This window comes from Microcaecilia unicolor, chromosome 5 (assembly GCF_901765095.1).
Source record: "Microcaecilia unicolor chromosome 5, aMicUni1.1, whole genome shotgun sequence".
In the NCBI taxonomy this organism is placed as follows: domain Eukaryota; kingdom Metazoa; phylum Chordata; class Amphibia; order Gymnophiona; family Siphonopidae; genus Microcaecilia; species Microcaecilia unicolor.
In genome coordinates this window covers 164,417,642-164,437,076 of record NC_044035.1, presented here as the reverse complement: position 1 = coordinate 164,437,076, position 19,435 = coordinate 164,417,642, and the positions used below count along the sequence as shown (strand labels likewise).

Sequence of the window (19,435 nt, the reverse complement as noted above, 5' to 3'; positions counted from 1 at the left end):
AAAGAGGTTAGAGCTCTTCAGCTTGGAAAAGAGATGGATGAGGGGAGATATGATGGAGGTCTACAAAATCCTAAGTGGTGTAGAACGAGTGGAAGTAAATTGATTTTTTACTTGTTCCAAAAGTACAAAGACTAGGGGACACTCAAGAAAGTTACGTGGAAATAATTTTAAAATAAATAGGAGGAAATATTTCAATGAATGGTTAAGCTCTGGAACTCTTTGCCGGATGATGTAGTAACAGCAGTTAGCATATCTGGGTTTAAAAAAATGTATGGACAAGTTCCTGGAGGAAATGTCCATAGTCTGGTATTGAGACAGACATGGGAAAGCAACTGCTTGTCCTGGGATTGGTAGCATGGAATGTTGCCACGATTTTGGTTTCTACCAGGTACTTGTGACCTGGCTTGTCCACTGTTGGAAACAGGATACTGGGCTAGATGGACCATTGGTCTGACCCAGTATGGCTACTCTTATGTTCTAATTTTCTTCCCTTTAATCCCACCAGCCTGTGGGTTGTGCCTGTTGACCAACGGATGGAGTCAGAGAAAAAAGTAAGTCCTGAATGCTGCTCTCAGTAAGGGCACCAAGCAGTACTTTGAATGATAAAACATTGGATTATATGTTTTCCCATTTTGCTTGAGTTGTTGTACTAGTACTAATCATTATATCGCTGGTAAAAAAAAAAAAAAAACAACTTTGAAAAAGCAATATTAAGATAAAATAATTGGATATATTTCAGGGAGAGCCTCTAGACTTCTCTATTGGGACATCTGAAAGAAAATCTGCAAGTAAAATCTAATTTCTCCTTCCTTAGCATCCTGAACAGATCTGTAAAGAACCTGTGGAATGTATCAAAGCAGTTTCCAAGATGTGTGAGATTTCAAAATCTCTGCCTGAATAATTTTGGTCCCAAATACAGTATACAGTCATACTGCTACCTGGAGATGAAAATGTTTTATTAACATAAAAGAACAACTATATCACCGGTATGCAGCTGTGAGCTGAAGTATCATTTGCAACACCACCCATGAAGTCAAAAACATCTCTGGTAGAAAGTTTTCACACCTTAAGAAGTCAGTTGCTTTTGAAATTAATATATTTGCCGATAAAATATTACCTCAGCTACCAGACAATGATAGTTTTAGAAGTTGTTTCACCTTAGCTAAAACCTGCAAAGAGAAAAATCAGATCTACCCTATCTTGGAAATCAGCTGGTTACTTCAATGTACTTCTAAAATACACAATGGACAGGGAGCAAACGTAAGGATTGGATTTATGTAAAATGAGGACACACCTTTGGAAGAAAGGACAGAATTGTTTAATAGACGTTCCTGCTTCCATGAACTGGAGAAAGATCTGTGCGTGTTAAAACTTGTATTTCAAAATTTTCTTAGAAGAAACAAAGATAGAAACCAAGAATAAACTATATAAACAGTGAAATTCTTCCAAGGTGCTCTTTAATGGGGATCAAAAGGCCTAAAGTCCAAGTGACTTAAAGTGACAGAATCAAATTCCACTCAGAACAGGAGAAAGGAATGACGACATAGCATTCCATCTTAGAGAAGGTGCACTACATATGGATGAAATGCTCAAATCTTTCAAGTGGCCTCAAAGGCATGATAAAGTGGCAATTTAAACTTAAAGACCCCTAAACTATTTCTGCTTGGATTCAGACCAGAAGAAAAATAAGATGTGAATGAAAGATGCGACAGATCGCGATCTACCTACTCTGCATATAACTTGGCAATATTATCAAAAACTCTCAATTACTCTGAAGAGGGAAAGTGGTTCCGGACTAAAAAAAAGCATAGCAAAGAGATGCGCCTCGAAAACTACTGTTCTTGAAGCACAAACACTCAAACAGCCAAGCTGTAACAGAAAAAAAAACTGAGACTGATTTCTTGCAGAAGGATCTCTTCTACTGGAAAATCTGAGGATGTTTGAATGTTGTAGATTAAGTCAATTAGCCAAAGCCTCCAAGGTCAGTTTGGTGCCAAAAGAAAACTGTGGCGAAGAGTGAGATATGAACCTCTGGAGCACCTAACATCAGAAGTGACTGGAATACATACTACAGTTTTTCATGTAGCCAGAGCTGCACAAATAATTTCAGACTTTAAAAGCCAGGCTATTCCTGGTAAGCAAAAAAGCATGGATCCTTGTTGCTGGCCCTTGTCACAATGGAGTCTAGAATGGATGGAAGAGACAGGATTGAGAATGTATGCTGAAAATTTAAGGCCAGAATACAAAATAATCATGCAGAAACACTGCAGATAAGGAGATACGAGAAGCATTTTCTATCTGTTGACTTAAGCCACCACAATAAGCTCCTCAGAAGAAAAATGCCCTCAGTGCTCTTCCATGAAGAGGAAGGTAGGCGGCCTACAGCAGCAGTCGAACTGCAGAAAGTTCCAGAGAGTTGAAGGACCAGGACACTATGGATAGAAACCAAGCTCCTTGTGCTACCTGATGCTGTTATATACCGCCTGTTGACTGGGATGGTTTCTGACATCATCATTATCCAAAGGGAGCTTCAAGGCTGACATCTCAAACATAGTTCTATCTCATTATTCATTGTGGATACCCTGAAACCCCGACTGGCTGTGGTGCCTCCAGGACCAGGTTTGGGAACCACTGCTATAAGGCTTGGGATGCGTCCAAGATATTTACTAGGCTCTCAGATCTCCTTTGAAGAACAATTTGCTTTTGTAGGAAGTCTGCTAAAATGAAAGTTGGTAAGAGAAAACTGCAATTCCCTTTTCTAAGTCAAAAAAGGGGAATGACTGAAGCTATTACTGATCAACCTCTTGCAGAAGTTGCAAGAAATCACAGAGGCCATATGCCACACCCCGACCCTCAGAATCCGCCAGATCCTCAAATTATTCAAGAATGCTGTGTCCCGGCCCTGCTGGATCCTACACACCCCCAAGTATTAGAATATTAGCATCGCACTCTGTCACTTAAGTCGTTCCCACTATTCCAGAACCTGTGGGAAAGTTGTGTCCATCATCCAGCAGGTGGAGAAAGAGAACCGAAAACTGAGGAGACATCTCTCTCGGCATCCAGTCCCTCAGTATTTATGTAGACAAGCAGTAAGGATAAACTCAGAATAAACACAACAAAGTTAAACAATTCGCTAACCTAACACTAACCAGAAGAGCAAACATGTGTGAACCTCTCATCTCTGGACAACTTGTAGAGGACAAGAAATATGGACGAAGAACAATGCAAGCTGATAGTCGTTATTTGACCCATTACTTCGCACCGACTAAACATCTCAGAAACCTCGGGCAGGCCCTGGAATAGTGGGAAGGACTAACAGAAAGAAAATGATCAGGTAAGACCTAATTTCTCCTTCCATTACGTAGCTTCCCACTATTCCAGAACCTGTGGGATGTTTAAAAGCAATCCCTAGAGTGGGTGGGATAGAAGAGACCTTTGGATCTGGCCAGGAACAGATCATTGGAGACTTTAGCAAGCGCTGTTTCAGTTGCATGAAGGGGGCAAAAGCCAGATTGAAGTGGATCAAGAATAGATTGAGATGAAAGAAAGTAAAGGCAACGGCGGTGAACAGCACTTTCAAGTATCTTGGATAGGAAAGGGAGGAGGGAGATGGGGCGATAGTTGGAAGGACAGGTAGTCCAATGAAGGTTTTTTAAGGTGTGCTAATGAACTGAATGCATGACAAAAAACTATTACATATAGACGTGAATCAACAGAGAAAGTACAAACTAACTGATTGCCCTTGGATCCTCTTTTCACATGAAAATAGACATTCTTGGTTGGAATAACGTGCACATAAAAAATATAAACATGATACTCTGACGTCACTGAGCTTGATAAAACAAAAGGATCTTTCTCAAAGAATACCTATGAATTCCAGCACCAAGTTACAAACAATAATTAAACCCAACCTTCCCTGTGAAAAAAACAAAAGGTTTAACTGATTATGAATATTAACACTTAAAACACTATATAGTAGTGCTTCTCAACACTCTCCTGCAAACACACCTAGCCAGTCAGGTTTTCAGGATTACTGAAATTAATATGTATGAGATATATGGTATATATGTAGTACACCTGAAAACCTCACTGCTACTACTTATTTCTAAAGCGCCACTAGACGTACGCAGCGCTGTACACTTGAACATGAAGAGACAGTCCCTGCTCGACAGAGCTTACAATCTAATTAGGACAAACAGGACAAACAAGAGATAAGGGAATATTAAGTGAGGATGATAAAATAAGGGCTCTGAATAAGTGAATAAGGGTTAGGAGCTAAAAGCTGCATCAAAAAGTGGGCTTTTAGCCTAGATTTGAAGATGGCCAAAGATGGAGCTTGACGTACCGGCCCAGGAAGTCTATTCTAGGCATATGGTGCAGCAAGATAAAAGGAACGGAGTCTGGAGTTAGCAGTGGAGAAGGGTGCAGATAAGAAAGATTAACTCAGTGAACGGAGTTCCCGGGGAGGAATGTAGGGAGAGTGGAGAGATACTGAGGAGCTGCAGAGTGAATGCACTTATAGGTCAGTAAGAGGAGTTTGAACTGTATGTGGAAACGCATAGGAAGCCAGTGAAGTGACTTGAGGAGAGGGCTAATATGAGCATAACAACACTGGCGGAATATTAGTCGTGCAGCAGAATTTTGAACAGATTGAAGAGGAGAGAGATGGCTAAGTGGGAGACCTGTGAGAAGCAAGTTGCAATAGTCTAAGTGAGAGGTGATAAAGAGTGTGAATGAGGGTTCTGGTACTGTGCTCAGAAAGGAAAGGGTGAATTTTGCTGATATTATAGAGAAAGAAACGACATGTTTTAGCAGTCTGCTGAATATGTGCAGAGAAGGAGAGGGAGGAGTCAAAGATGACCCCAAGGTTACGAGCTGATGAGACAGGAAGGATGAGAGTGTTATCCACAGAAATAGAGAATGAGGGAGGAGGAGAGGCTGGTTTAGGGGGAAAGATGAGAAGTTCAGTCTTGGTCATGTTTAGTTTCAGATGGCGCTGAGACATCCAGGCAGCAATGTCAGACAGGCAGGCTGATACTTTGGCCTGGATTTCGGCTGCGATTTCTGGAGTGGAGAGGTAGATCTGGGAGTCATCAGCATAAAGATGATACTGAAAACCATGGGATGAGGTCAGATTACCAAGGGAAGAAGTATAGATGGAGAAAAGAAGAGGTCCTAGGACTGATCCCTGAAGTACACCAACTGACAGTGGGATAGAAGTAGAGAAGGATCCACTAGAGTATACACTAAAGGTACGCTGGGAGAGATAAGAAGAAAACCAGGAACAAACAGAGCCCTGAAATCCAAGTGAGGACAGCGTATCAAGGAGTATGCTGTGATCAACAGTGTCAAAAACAGCAGATCGAGAAGGATGAGGATAGAAGAGACCTTTGGATCTGGCCAGGAACAGATCATTGGAGACTTTAGCAAGCGCTGTTTCAGTTGCATGAAGGGGGCAAAAGCCAGATTGAAGTGGATCAATAGATTGAGATGAAAGAAAGTAAAGGCAGCGGCGGTGAACAGCACGTTCAAGCATCTTGGATAGGAAAGGGAGGAGGGAGATGGGGCGATAGTTGGAAGGACAGGTAGAGTCCAATGAAGGTTTTTTAAGGAGTGATGTGACTACGGCATGTTTGAAGGCATCAGGAACAGTCACAGTGGACAGTGAAAGATTGAAGATATGACAGATAAAAGGGATGACAGTAGGAGAGATAGTGTTAAGTAGATGGGTGGGAATAGGATCAGAGGAACAGGTAGTTAGTTTCGAGGAGGAAATAAGATGTGTAGTTTCCTCTTCAGTGATTTCAGAAAAGGAAGAAAAGGAGGCAGGGGTTGGAGGGTTGAGAGAATGGACTAAGGGAAGGAGAGGAGGAGGTGACCTGGTTGAGAATTCAAGTTTAATCTTGTGAACCTTATCATGAAAGAACTCAGGCAGAGTCTGGGGGGAAAGTGAAGGGGGGGGTTGGAGGTGAAGGCACTTTGAGGAGAGAGTTCAATGTGGCAAAGAGACGTTGAGGGTTTGAGCCAAGAGAATTTGTCGTCTGGATGTAATAGTCCTGGCTAGGTATGTCTCCAGCAAAAGGTTGAGAAGCACTACTTTATAGGATTCCTTTAAATCTCCTTCACTGATAGTCTCAAAGTTTGACAAAATGATTTGGTCTCACTTTTCTTGTCTATTTGTGGACCCATTTCTCCTCACAAGATTTGAGAATGGAGTAGTATGATGGGAAAGAGATGATCTAATCTGAAGTCTCAAAGTTTGACAAAATGATTTGGTCTCACTTTTCTTGTCTATTTGTGGACCCATTTCTCCTCACAAGATTTGAGAATGGAGTAGTATGATGGGAAAGAGATGATCTAATCTGAAATCTAAAAGGTAACAGACTTAGCAGACTAGGACAATACCACATTCACAGCTGAGACAGAAGAGGATGAGGAGCTACAGTAAATCAGTTTACGACACTGGTTTTGAGAATACATTAGGTGGGGGACAAACAGTACCCACCTTGTACCAGAAATTAACTGTGATAGTTGTTCCTCCATCCATCAGTGACTCAATGTGATGCCACCTATAAGGGGAAAAACACAAAATGGTACTGTGGCATTCTTTTTAACAAGAGCAAATAAGAACACTGCCTAGTTTCCCAAACCTATTCAAGAATGGATGGAGCTGAAAGAAGTGCTTTCTTCTATGAATGCTTTGGGTTGGCGATAGAACTAAACAGCAGGAGCCTACATCAGAACTGGTACATTCGTCTTCTCACTTCAAAAGTGCTAACTACTGGGGAACTGTGCGGCCTCTCTTCCCTGTCTGTGGCACTCTGCAATGCTTATGTATTCAAATAGTTGTCTTCTATTTCCAAACAATGGAATCTACCACACAGTTATGAAAAAGTCACCCCAGCTTGGCTGGTACAGGTTGATCACTACCTACTTAGATCACTTACCAATTTTTCCATCCTCCTTCTTTGTACTTCTTACAACAAAATATAAAAAATAAATAATTTTATCATCAGTATAGTACTCTAAATCAGAGGAGAGACTAAGGATTCTAACAATGATGTTGTTATCCACCTGGTAAAGATGACCTTGCCAATAATACCTCGTTTGTAGTACAGAGAACTTTCCAGGAGCTGAGTGGGGAAGGGGTTAAAACAGTTGGTACAGACTAGCTTTTTCTGAAGTGCTACCTACTCATGGAAAGAGAGAGGAAAGATTACAAAATACTGAGAACTTCAACAGCCTGGTGTCACAGGTGGTTTTAGGTACATAGAAGGATGGGGCAATACAAGGAAAAACAGAAGACTATATTGTAATGATGGGTGCAGTTCACTGTGGCAAGGAAAAGAATCCTTGGCGAGACAATGTGTTTCTAGGCATTTACACTAGAAGGTGGGGGTGGCATATGGAAGCAGGTCAATTCAGGTTGTCATCCCCAGCAAAAGACACGATGTGTCAATAGTAAAGAAAGCAATATAAACAGCAATTTTAGCAATTCACTTCTTAGCAACACAGTGGAAGGTGAGACTAATCAAAAAACTATACATAATAAAGTAATACATTTTATATTCCACCGTTTATCTTACAGTTTTATGCAGATCACATCAGTACGAAACTGGACATTACCTGGAAGGTACATTAAATAACATTTGGTCTAATTAACCCATTACATAAGATTACTTTTAAAATTCAGAACAAGAATGTAGCTGGAAAGCAATGACCACAAATGCTAGCAGTCTAAGCAACAAAGTTCATGACCTGGAAGCCCTGATGTAAAAGGCAGATTTAGTTGCCATCACAGAGACATAGTTCAACCACTCACATGAATGAGACGGAAACATACCGGGCTGTAATATATTTAGGAAGGATAGAGATGGTCACAAAGGTGGAGGGGTGACACTTTGAGCATTCAAAGTGACTGCAAAATTCTGACACATTGTTAATTGTATTATTTGAATGACACTATTTTACTGAGTTTTAGCTCGAACATTTTAAAACCGCACACAAAGTGCTAGGTAGTAACTCTAAAATGTAACATCAAAATAGCTTAAGATAATTAAATGTTGTTTAAACAGCAAAAACAAAAAAGCCAAAACACAAAACAAAAATGTGGAGGAGTAGCTCTATGTGAGAAACAATATCAAAACTGAGAAGAGGAGGGCCTCTTTCTACATGGATGTTGTCTACAGATCTCTGACACAATCAGAGCAGCTTGATAAAGATATGGTTGTATATATCCAAAAGATGGGAAAGGGGAAATACTGTTACTGGGAGATTTCAACCTGCTGGATGCAGACTGGAAATTTCCCATCTTCGGAATCGGAAAGAAGTAGAGAGATTGTGGATGCCTATCAAAATGCTCTACTCAGACAAATGGTGACGGAATCCATGAGGTGTGCCTAATGTCCAAATGGGTTCACACCTGGGCAGCAGTAATCATCAAACAGTTGAGTTTTGTGTGGCTGCCCTCTGCTTTACTACTACTACTATTATTTAGCATTTCTATAGTGCTACAAGGCGTACGCAGCGCTGCACAAACATAGAAGAAAGACAGTCCCTGCTCAAAGAGCTTACAATCTAATAGACAAAAAATAAAGTAAGCAAATCAAATCAATTAATGTGTACAGGAAGGAGGAGAGGAGGGTAGGTGGAGGTGAGTGGTTACGAGTCAAAAGCAATGTTAAAGAGGTGGGCTTTCAGTCTAGATTTAAAGGTGGCCAAGGATGGGGCAAGACGTAGGGGCTCAGGAAGTTTATTCCAGGCATAGGGTGCAGCGAGACAGAAGGCGCGAAGTCTGGAGTTGGCAGTAGTGGAGAAGGGAACAGATAAGAAGGATTTATCCATGGAGCGGAGTGCACGGGAAGGGGTGTAGGGAAGGACGAGTGTGGAGAGATACTGGGGAGCAGCAGAGTGAGTACATTTATAGGTTAGTAGAAGAAGTTTGAACAGGATGCGAAAACGGATAGGGAGCCAGTGAAGCGACTTGAGGAGAGGGGTAGTATGAGTAAAGCGACCCTGGCGGAAGACAAGACGGGCAGCAGAGTTTTGAACCGATTGGAGAGGGGAGAGGTGACTAAGTGGGAGGCCAGCAAGAACCAGATTGCAGTAGTCTAAACGAGAGGTGACAAGGGTGTGGATGAGGGTTTTGGTAGAGTGCTCGGAAAGAAAGGGGCAGATTTTACGGATGTTGTAAAGAAAGAAACGACAGGTCTTGGTGATCTGCTGGATATGAGCAGAGAAGGAGAGAGAAGAGTCAAAGATGACCCCAAGGTTTCGAGCTGAGGAGACAGGGAGAATGAGAGAGCTGACTTTAGCAAAATGGGAGAGTACCTGAAGAATGAGTGGAAAGACAGTGGTCCATGTTGAAAGGAGCTTAAAAAAATGGCTACTGACCTTTACGTGAGAAAAGTAAAAAAAAAAAGCAAGAACAAAAAGAAACCAATATGGTTCTCCAAACAAGTGGCTGGTGGCTGAGAAAATAAAGGCAAAAGGGTTGGCATTCACTAAATACAAAAAAAAAAAAGAATACTGGATGAAACCGAAAGAAGCCAGGAAAGATATACATCTGGCAAAAGACCAAGCAGAACAAATGGCTAGAAATGTAAAGAAGGGAAGACAAGAATTTTTTCAGGTATATTGGTGAAAGGAGGAAGGCTCAAAATGGAATTGTGAAACTGAAAGATGCTGTGCACTGCTATGTAGAGAGTGATGAGGAAAAAGTGAACATGCTAAGCAAATATTTCTATGTTCATGGAAGAAATTCCTGGAGAAGAACTACAACAGGCTGGCAAAGGTACATATGAGATTGGAGTGGATATCACACCGTTCACGGAAGAGAGTGTTTATGAACAACTTGAAAAATTGAAGGTGGACAAAGTCATGGGACTGGACAGGATCCATTCCAGGATATTGAGTGAGCCAAGAGAGGTTCTGGTGGGTCCTCTTAAAGATCTGTTTCATAAATCCTTGGAGTCAGGAGAGGTCCCATAGGACTGGAGAAGAGTGGATGTGATCTCTCTTCACAAGTGGTGACAGAGAAGTGAGAAATCATAGACTGGTTATTGGAAAAGCATTGCAGAAGGAAAGGATAGTGAATTTCCTGGAATCCAATGGGTTACAAGATCCGAGACAACATGGTTTTATCAAAGGTAAATCATGCCAAATGAATCTGATTGAGTTCTTTGACAGCGACCAGAGAACAGGCTCAAAGACGTGTGCTAGATTTACCTGGGTTGCAGCAAAGCCTTTGACACGGTTCCTCATAGGAGGCTCTTAATAAACTTGACAGGCTATAGTTAGGACCCCAAGTGGTGAAGTGGATTAGAAACTGGTTGATAGACAGACGCCAGAGGGTAACAATTAATGAAATTCACTCAGAGGAAGGAAAGTTGAGTAGTGGAGTGCCTCAAGGATCGGTGCTGAGGCCGACTCTGTTCAATATATTTGTGAGAGACACTGCCAAAGGGTTAAAAGGTAAAGGTTGATACCAAGATTTGTAACAGCATGGACACCCCAGAGGAAGTGGAAAAAATGAAAAAGGCTCTGCAAAAGACAGAAGAATAGTCTAAGGTTTGGCAGTTAAAATTTAATGCAAAGAAATTTAGAGTGATGCATCTGGGAAGTAGAAGTCCAAGGGAGCCTTATGTGCTAGGAGGTGAGGGGCTGATATGCACAGACAGGGAGAGGGTCCTTGGGGTGATAATATCACCTTCATATCCTCAGACACTATCACCCAAATGTGTAACAAGGTGGTGGCCATAGCCAGAAGGATGCTAGGCTGCATAGAGAGAGGTATAACCAGCAGGAGAAGAGAGATGCTGATGCCCCTCTACAAGTCGTTGGTGAGGCCCCACTTGGAGTACTATGTTCAGTTTTGGAGGCTGTATCTTGCTAAGGCTGTGAAAAGATTTGATGTGGTCCAAAGGAAGGTTACAAAAATGGTATGGGGCTTGTGCCAAAAGACATATAAGAGACTGGAAGAAATGAATATGTAATATCCTAAGAAGGGACAGAGAAGATATGATGGTAAAATTATGTATCATACCTGATAATTTTCTTTCCATTAATCATAGCTGATCAATCCATAGACTGGTGGGTTGTGTCCATCTACCAGCAGGTGGAGATAGAGAGCAAACTTTGCCTCCCTATATGTGGTCATGTGCTGCCGGAAACTCCTCAGTATGTCGATATCAAAGCTCCATCTGCAGGACTCAGCACTTAGAGAATTACACCCACAAAGGGACACTCTGCCCAACTCACCACTGCCGAAACGGGGGAGGGGAATTAACCCAGCTCATCCCCACACAAGTGGGGGAGGGGAATCCGTCCAGCTCATCCCCGCGGAGCGGGGGAGGGACACCACCCCGCCGATGCGGGGAGATCTGGCTTATCCTGCAACCGCGGGAGGAGCTGACTGACCCTAACACCGCCGAAGCGGGAGGGGTACAAAGCTGCCCTACAGCCGCACGAAGCGGGAGGGAGTGCCGGCAGAATTTAAGTCTCAATCCAGCCCCGTAAAACGGAGGGGAGAGGAATGCAGCAGCTCACTGTAACACAAACTCGTCTCAACTCTTGAAGAATCCAAGTGAAAAAACTTGAACACGAAGTCCTCCTGAAGTAACTGAAGACTAAACTTGAACCTAAAATTCAACCAGAATATAAACAGTACAGATATCTGGGAGGGGCTATGGATTGATCAGCTATGATTAATAGAAAGAAAATTATCAGGTATGATACATAATTTTACCTTCCATATCATCATGCTGATCAATCCATAGACTGGTGGGATGTACCGAAGCAGTACTCACCCAGGGCGGGACAATGAAATCCCTGAACTCAACACTGAAGCTCCAAACCGAGCCTCCGCCCGAGCAGCCACAGTCAAGCGGAAATGTCTGGAGAAGGTATGGGCCGACGCCCAAGTTGCCGCCTTGCAAATCTCTTCCAAGGAGACGGACCCGGCCTCTGCCATCGAGGCCGCCTGAGCTCTAGTGGAGTGGGCCTTCAACCGAATAGGCGGCACCTTCCCCGCGGCCACATAAGCCGCTGCAATGGCTTCCTTGACCCATCTTGCCACTGTAGGCTTAGCAGCCTGCAGACCCTTACGAGGACCTGCAAACAGGACAAACAGATGATCCGACTTCCGGAAATCATTGGTCACTTCCAAGTGTCTGATGACGACCCGTCTCACATCCAGATATTTGAGAGCAGAATACTCTTCTGGGTAGTCCTCCCTACGAAAGGAAGGGAGACAGAGCTGCTGACTCACATGGAAGCGAGAAACAATCTTGGGTAGGAAGGAAGGCACTGTGCGAATAGTCACTCCTGCCTCAGTGAACTGCAGAAAAAGCTCTCGACAAGAGAGTGCCTGGAGCTCGGAAACTCTTCTGGCTGAAGTGATAGTCACCAAAAAGACTGCTTTCAACGTCAGGTCTTTCAGAGATGCCCTCGACAAGGGTTCAAAAGGCGGCTTTGTAAGGCTCTTAGCACCAGGTTGAGATTCCACGCAGGCACCACTGAGTGCAGAGGAGGGCGCAGGTGATTAACTCCCTTGAGGAAACGCACCACATCTGGCTGGAAAGCCAGGGAAGCACCCTTCAGGCGGCCCCTGAAGCAAGCCAGGGCCGCTACCTGGACTTTCAGGGAACTGAGCGACAGGCCTTTCTCCAGACCTTCTTGCAGGAACGCCAGCACTGAAGAAATTGGAGCAGTAAATGGAGAAAGTGAACCTGCTTCACACCACGCTGCAAAGGTACGCCAAACCCTGGCGTAAGCAGTAGAAGTAGAGCGCTTCCTCGCTCTCAGCAGAGTGGCGATGACCTTGTCTGAGAAGCCCTTCTTCCTCAGACTCTGCCGCTCAATAGCCAGGCCGTAAGACCAAAGGGGGAGGGATCCTCCATCACCACGGGACCCTGATGTAACAGGCCCTGCTCCACTGGCAGTCGCAGAGGTTCGTCCACTGAGAGCCTGATCAAGTCCGCATACCAGGGACGTCTGGGCCAATCCGGACCCACCAGGATTATCCGGCCCGGATGCTTTGCCACCCGGTCTAGCACCCTGCCCAACATGGGCCAGGGCGGGAACACATAGAGAAGCTCTTGTGTCGGCCACTGTTGGAGAAAAGCATCTACTCCCAGGGATCGAGGGTCCCGTCCTCTGCTGAAAAAGCGCGGCACTTGGCAATTGGCCGATGACGCCATCAGATCTAGGCTCGGCTGGCCCCAGCGCTGCGTGATGTCCAAGAACGCCTGAACAGATAGCTGCCACTCTCCGGGCTCCAAGGTATGGCGACTGAGAAAGTCCGCCTTGACATTCATGACTCCGGCAATGTGGGCCGCTGACAGCTGTTCCAGGTTCGCTTCCGCCCACTGGCATAGATTCATGGCCTCCTTGGCTAGAGGGGCGCTCTTGGTACCTCCCTGGCAGTTGACATAGGCCACAGCCGTGGCATTGTCCGACAGGACCCGTACAGGCTTCAACGCCAGTACCGGGATGAACTCCAAAAATGCCAACCGAATGGCTCTGAGTTCCAGGAGGTTGATAGACCACTTTACCTCTGCAGGAGACCAGAGCCCCTGCGCTGTCCTTCCCAAGCAGTGGGCTCCCCAGCCCGTCAAAGAGGCGTCCGTCTTGACGACAATCCACTCCGGGGCCACCAGAGGCATTCCTGCAGACAACTTGTCTGTCTGCGTCCACCAGCTCAGCGCCTTGCGCACTGCTGGGTCCAAGGGAAGGCGCACAGCATAATCCTCCGACATCGGAGTCCAGCGCTGCAGCAGAGAGTGTTGTAGTGGTCTCATATGAGCCCTGGCCCAGGGCACTACTTCCATCATGGCCGTCATAGAGCCCAACAGCTGCACATAGTCCCAAGCCCAAAGAGGAGAGGCTACTAGGAACTGGTCCACCTGAGCCTGAAGTTTGACAATCCGATTGTCTGGCAGGAACACTCTGCCCACTTGGGTGTCGAATCGAACTCCCAGATACTCCAGGGACTGAGTTGGGCGCAGCTGGCTTTCCTCCCAGTTGATGATCCACCCCAGGGAGCTCAAAAGAGCAACCACCCGGTTCACAGCTTTGCTGCACTCTGCATAAGAGGGGGCTCGGATCAACCAGTCGTCCAGATAAGGATGGACTTGTACTCCTTCCTTCCTCAGGAAGGCCGCGATGACCACCATTACTTTGGAGAAGGTCCGCGGAGCAGTAGCCAACCCGAACGGGAGGGCTCTGAACTGGAAGTGTCGGCCCAGTACTGCAAAACGCAGAAAGCGTTGATGAGGAGGCCAGATGGGAATATGCAAGTACGCTTCCTTGATGTCCAAGGATGCCAGGAACTCTCCTGCCTGCACTGCCGCTATAACAGAGCGGAGGGTCTCCATGCGAAAGAGCCTGATTGACCCCTTGAGGTCGAGGATAGGCCGTACAGAACCTCCTTTCTTTGGTACCACAAAGTAAATGGAGTAACGTCCCTTGCCAAGCTGATTTTCTGGCACCGGAACGACCGCACCCAGGCGGATCAGATTGTCCAAGGTCTGCTGCACTGCCACAGCTTTGACCGGAGACTTGCAGGGAGAGAGTACAAACCCGTCTCTTAAGGGTCGGCAGAACTCTAGCTTGTAGCCGTCTCTGATGACTTCCAGCACTCAAGCGTCTGAAGTTATTGTGATCCACTCGCCCAGAAACGAGGACAGCCGTCCTCCAATCTGCACTGGGGCGTGGACCAAGGCCCCGTCATTGGGTACGAGACCCTAGGGGAGGACCGGAGGGAGCACCTCCGGGACGGCGGTCTCTGCGAAAGGAATGCTGCTTGGGGGAGAAGTTCCTCTTGAAGGAAGAGGGGGCAGAGGAGCGGTACCGACGGGCTTCCTGAAACCGTCCTCTGGAGGTACCGGGGCGAGCACTAGCCCGAGCCCTGACCTCTGGTAACCTCTTGCCCTTAGACGTGCCGAGATCGGTCACGATTTTGTCCAGCTCGACCCCAAAGAGCAGCTTGCCTTTAAAAGGCAATCTAGCCAGGCGGGATTTAGAGGCGTGGTCAGCAGACCTATGCTTCAGCCAAAGCCACCGCCGCGCAGAGATTGTCTGAGCCATGCCTTTAGCTGAGGCCCTCAAGACATCATACAGCAAGTCTGCCAAATAGGCTAAGCCCGATTCCAGGGCCGGCCAATCAGCCCTCAAGGAATGATCCGAGGGGGAAGCCCGCTGCACCATAGTCAGGCACGCCCTGGCCACATAGGAGCCGCAAACTGAGGCCTGCAAACTTAAAGCAGCCGCCTCAAAGGACGACCTTAAGGCCGCCTCCAATCTTGTCTTGGGCGTCCAATAGGGCCGTGCCACCTTCCACCGGCAACGCCGTTTTCTTAGTCACCGCAGTGATTAAAGAAACCACGGTAGGCCACAGATAGGCCTGACGTTCACTTTCAGGCAAAAGGTAGAGGCGGGACATAGCCCTAACCACTTTAAGGCTCGCTTCCGAGACATCCCACTGAGCCGAAATTAAGGTGTGCATGGCATCATGCACGTGGAAGGTTCTATGCGGGCGCTTCGTCCCCAGCATAATGGCAGAGCCAACAGGGGCTGAGGGAGAGACGTCCTCCGGAGAGGAAATCTTCAAAATGCCCATGGCCTGCATTAACAGGTTGGGCATCCTCTGAGCTAAAGAGCCGCGCTGCAGAGGGGTCATCCGCTCTATCCGAGCGGGGATCCGTCTCCTCCAAGGAATCCGCAAAGGACCGTTGGGAGAACTCAGATACGCTGCCCTCATCTACATCGGAGGAGACAAAGTCCTCCAAGGCCTGGGAATCAACCCGAGGGCGTTTACCTTCGGGGGCCTCAACCTCTTTACCAGACGAGGGAGCAGGGGCAGCGTTTTGCATAAGGAAGGCCTGATGCAGCAGCAAAACAAACTCGGGGGAGAAACCCCGCTACTGTGCACTTCCGCAGCCTGGGCTACAGCCCTAGATGCACCCTCAACCGGCGCTCGCAAGAACGGGGGAGAGACATGCTGCGCATCCAAGATGGCGTCCGGCGCGACACTCCGCGAAGGAGCCGCGCGGGAAGAACGGCGCTTAACTTTAGCCGCTTTGTGCCGTCGCCCAAATTAAGGGCGTTCATGGCATCAATGTCTCCCACCTCAAGGGCGGCCCAAGAAGAAGCCGTCCGAGCCGCGTGGCCGGCCAATATGGCGGAGGCGAGCTGTGGGGGATGGGCGTTTATGGCGGGAAAAACCGCCACACCGGAGGAAGGACCGGGACACTCATCGGTCACGAAACTGTCATCCAACAAGGGCGAATCAGACTTAAGACCCCCGCATCCCCTCTAGAAGCGCACACGCAATCCGGGGAGCGACTCTTTGCGCCCTCGCCCTCCGACGCCATAGGCCACGTGGAGACCAATCGGGGAACCCCCTGCCCACTATAAAAGGTAAAAATTACCTGCTGTCCGCTCCGAGCTGTAACGACCTGGTGTCCCAATGAGTAGCTGCAATAAACGTTTAAATAAACGTCGAAATAAACGCCTTTAAGGACGTTCAAAATATATATATATTTTTTTTTAAACGGAGCCAGCGGGAGGGGGGAGAAAAGGAGGGACCTGGCGCCACCAGGTTTGCACTTGCTCAAGAAGAGCCCTCAACCCCAGGCACTCAACAAAACCTAAAAATTAGGCTTGGAGGCCTAGCCAGAGCTGCTGCTGTGTGTGACCACCACCTGCTGAGATAGAGAACATACTGGGGAGTTTCCGGCAGCACATGACCACATATAGGGAGGCAAAGTTTGCTCTCTATCTCCACCTGCTGGTAGATGGACACAACCCACCAGTCTATGGATTGATCAGCATGATGATATGGAAACAGATGTTTAAATACTTGAAAGGTATTAATACAGAAACAAATATTTTCCAGAGAAAGGGAAATGATAAAACTAGAGGACATGAATTGAGGTTGCAGGTAGTAGACTTAGGAATAATCTCAGGAAATTCTTTTGCATGGAGAGGATGGTCGAGCCTGGAATGTCCTCCTGAGGGAGTTGGTAGAGACAAAAATAGCGATGAATTCAGAAAGGCATGGGATGAACACAGAGGATCCCTTATTAGAAAACAGATGGTATTTAAAAAAAAAATGTAAATTGCTGCATGTGTGCTGTGTCGAGTGGCGCTTAGATGGCGACTTACAGCTGTGAAGAGGTAAGGCTGTTGCTGGGCAGACTTGTACAATCTGTGTCCCATATATTTATTTATTTGTTGCATTTGTATCCCACATTTTCCCACCTATTTGCAGGCTCAATGTGGCTTACAATATTCCACCCTGGTTATTGCCATAGCAGAATAAAGATACAATTAATAATTACAGAAGAATATATGTAACAAATGAGATAAAGCATTAGTTATAACGGGATCAATAATAAAATGACAGTTAAAGTTGTAATGCACTAAAATTCAGGTGATGGGTCATTGTGGTATGTTCTATGGAAGAGATAAGTCTTCAGTGATTTCCGAAAGTTGATTAGGTCGCTTATTATTTTCACATCAAGTGGTAATACATTCCAAAGCTGCGTTCCTATGTAGGAACTATGTATGGCTATCCAGTTTGGAATGGGCTGGAGAGAGCTTCGACAGCAACTCCAGTAGTTGGAATGTGAGAACAGTGCGGGCAGACTTTTACGGTTTGTGTCCCGCAAATGACAAAAAACTGATTTGTATAGGCTTGAGTGGGCTTCAACAGCAACTCCAGTAGTTGGAACGTAAGGACAGTGCTGGGTGGACTTCTACAGTCTATGTCCCAGAAATGCCAAAGAAAGGCCGTGATCAAGTATTCTATATCACATTCATTGTTGGTTTAATCGCGGATTGATGATGAGTGTGATTGTTGGGCAGAATGGATGGACTGTTCAGTTCTTTAATTTGCCATCATTTATTATGTTACTATGTACTGCTATCCTTCCCTAGTCATCTTTTCTTAAGAACCTACTCATCATACCTTTCTAAGTGTTTTGAGTGGCCATCCTACACACTGGGTTATTCTCACTGCATTGCAATCTCATTCACTGAGTTACCAAACAAATGAATCTCTCCCATCACCACTCCATAAGCTGTATATCTCAAACCTCTTCTCCAAAGCAGATTGACCAAATGCTGCCTCATGCGCACTTACACATTTTTATCTAAGTTAAGGTGTTCTAGAAATTATTAAAATTACAAACAAGTAGCATTTCTGGATCACAAAGCTGGGGTGCCTGAGACAGCATCTACAGTGTGATGCTGCAAACCCAAAATGTCCTAGGTTCTGCAGGTTGGCTTTTCTTACAGAAATAGTAAGATTACAACCAATAGGGAAATCAAACATAATTAAGGACAAATATATTATGTGCTGAAGGCAGCAGGGACAACCATAAGGATAACTAGAGGAAGCCTAGCTCATAAGTACGGTAATGATGTGGTGAAGTGAGAGGCAAGGACCTCTTAATAAGGCAACAAAATGTCCAACAAAATAATCCTTGTGATATGTCCAACAGACGGAGTCCAAAGACTCACAAAGTAATATCCAACAGATAGACTCAACATGGGCCACAGCATGGGCCACGATTTGGCAAAATACCTGCATCAAGAGTCAGAAAATCTGATGGTATCTATCAACTGACATAAATGAGGACATAAGTTAAACAATGAAGTAGTGTGCTTTTAAACCAAAGATTCAAACACTTGTCAACAATGTTGCTTGCAAAGAACAGTACATACACTGTGCACCAAACCATGAAGACTTCTAACCTCCCTAAAGCACCCCCCTCACAATTACTTCCTATTCCCCCTGCATCCAAAGCATGAAGGCAGCAACTGCAACACTAGCAACAGTTAACACAGGACCCTGTGTCAGTATGGACTCATAAACCCCAGTGCTCTGCATGGGTTTTAAGTCTAATCGCATGCCCAAACAGCAGGATGGGGCAGAGATCCCACGGTGGCCATCACTCCTGGATGCAGGTCACAGTGGAGATCCACAGAAAGAAAGCAGCCCTGTTTCTGAGACTCAGTCTACTGATGACGCAATACCACTGGGGGTCCTGAACCACAGTTCTGGAACCACTGCCTGCAAGCATTCCTGTATCCAAAAGGTCAACATTTTTTTTAACTCTTCATGCTTTACCCTGGGTTCTGGCCTTGCTGAACATTACACGTCCCAATTAAACCCTCTACACTATGTCATTATCAAAATGAATTGTACTCCTTTCCTGCCTCCCTCAGACATCACATACAATCTTTCTCCAGACCCTAGTTATCTTCTAAACTTTTAGCAAAGCTATTTGATTAACTCTTGTGCTGTAGCAATAAACAAACAGGTAAAAATCACATATCCAGGACTAGAAAGGCAGCTTTTCATTTCCATTCAGTAATCATACTCTAAACAGCAGTGGTGGAACACCATAACATCTTTAACAGCTTAGAA

General features: G+C 45.6%; 1 protein-coding gene across 1 annotated transcript in view; it reads right to left on the bottom strand.

Moving 5' to 3' along the window:
• Window positions 1-19,435, bottom strand: part of HIF1AN (hypoxia inducible factor 1 subunit alpha inhibitor) — an 83,896-nt gene that overhangs the window by 5,946 nt on the left and 58,515 nt on the right. Inside the window, exon 6 of the mRNA XM_030203532.1 lies at window positions 6,506-6,569. Within this exon, the coding sequence (XP_030059392.1) occupies window positions 6,506-6,569 (64 nt within the window). The remainder of the gene's footprint in view (window positions 1-6,505; window positions 6,570-19,435) is intronic.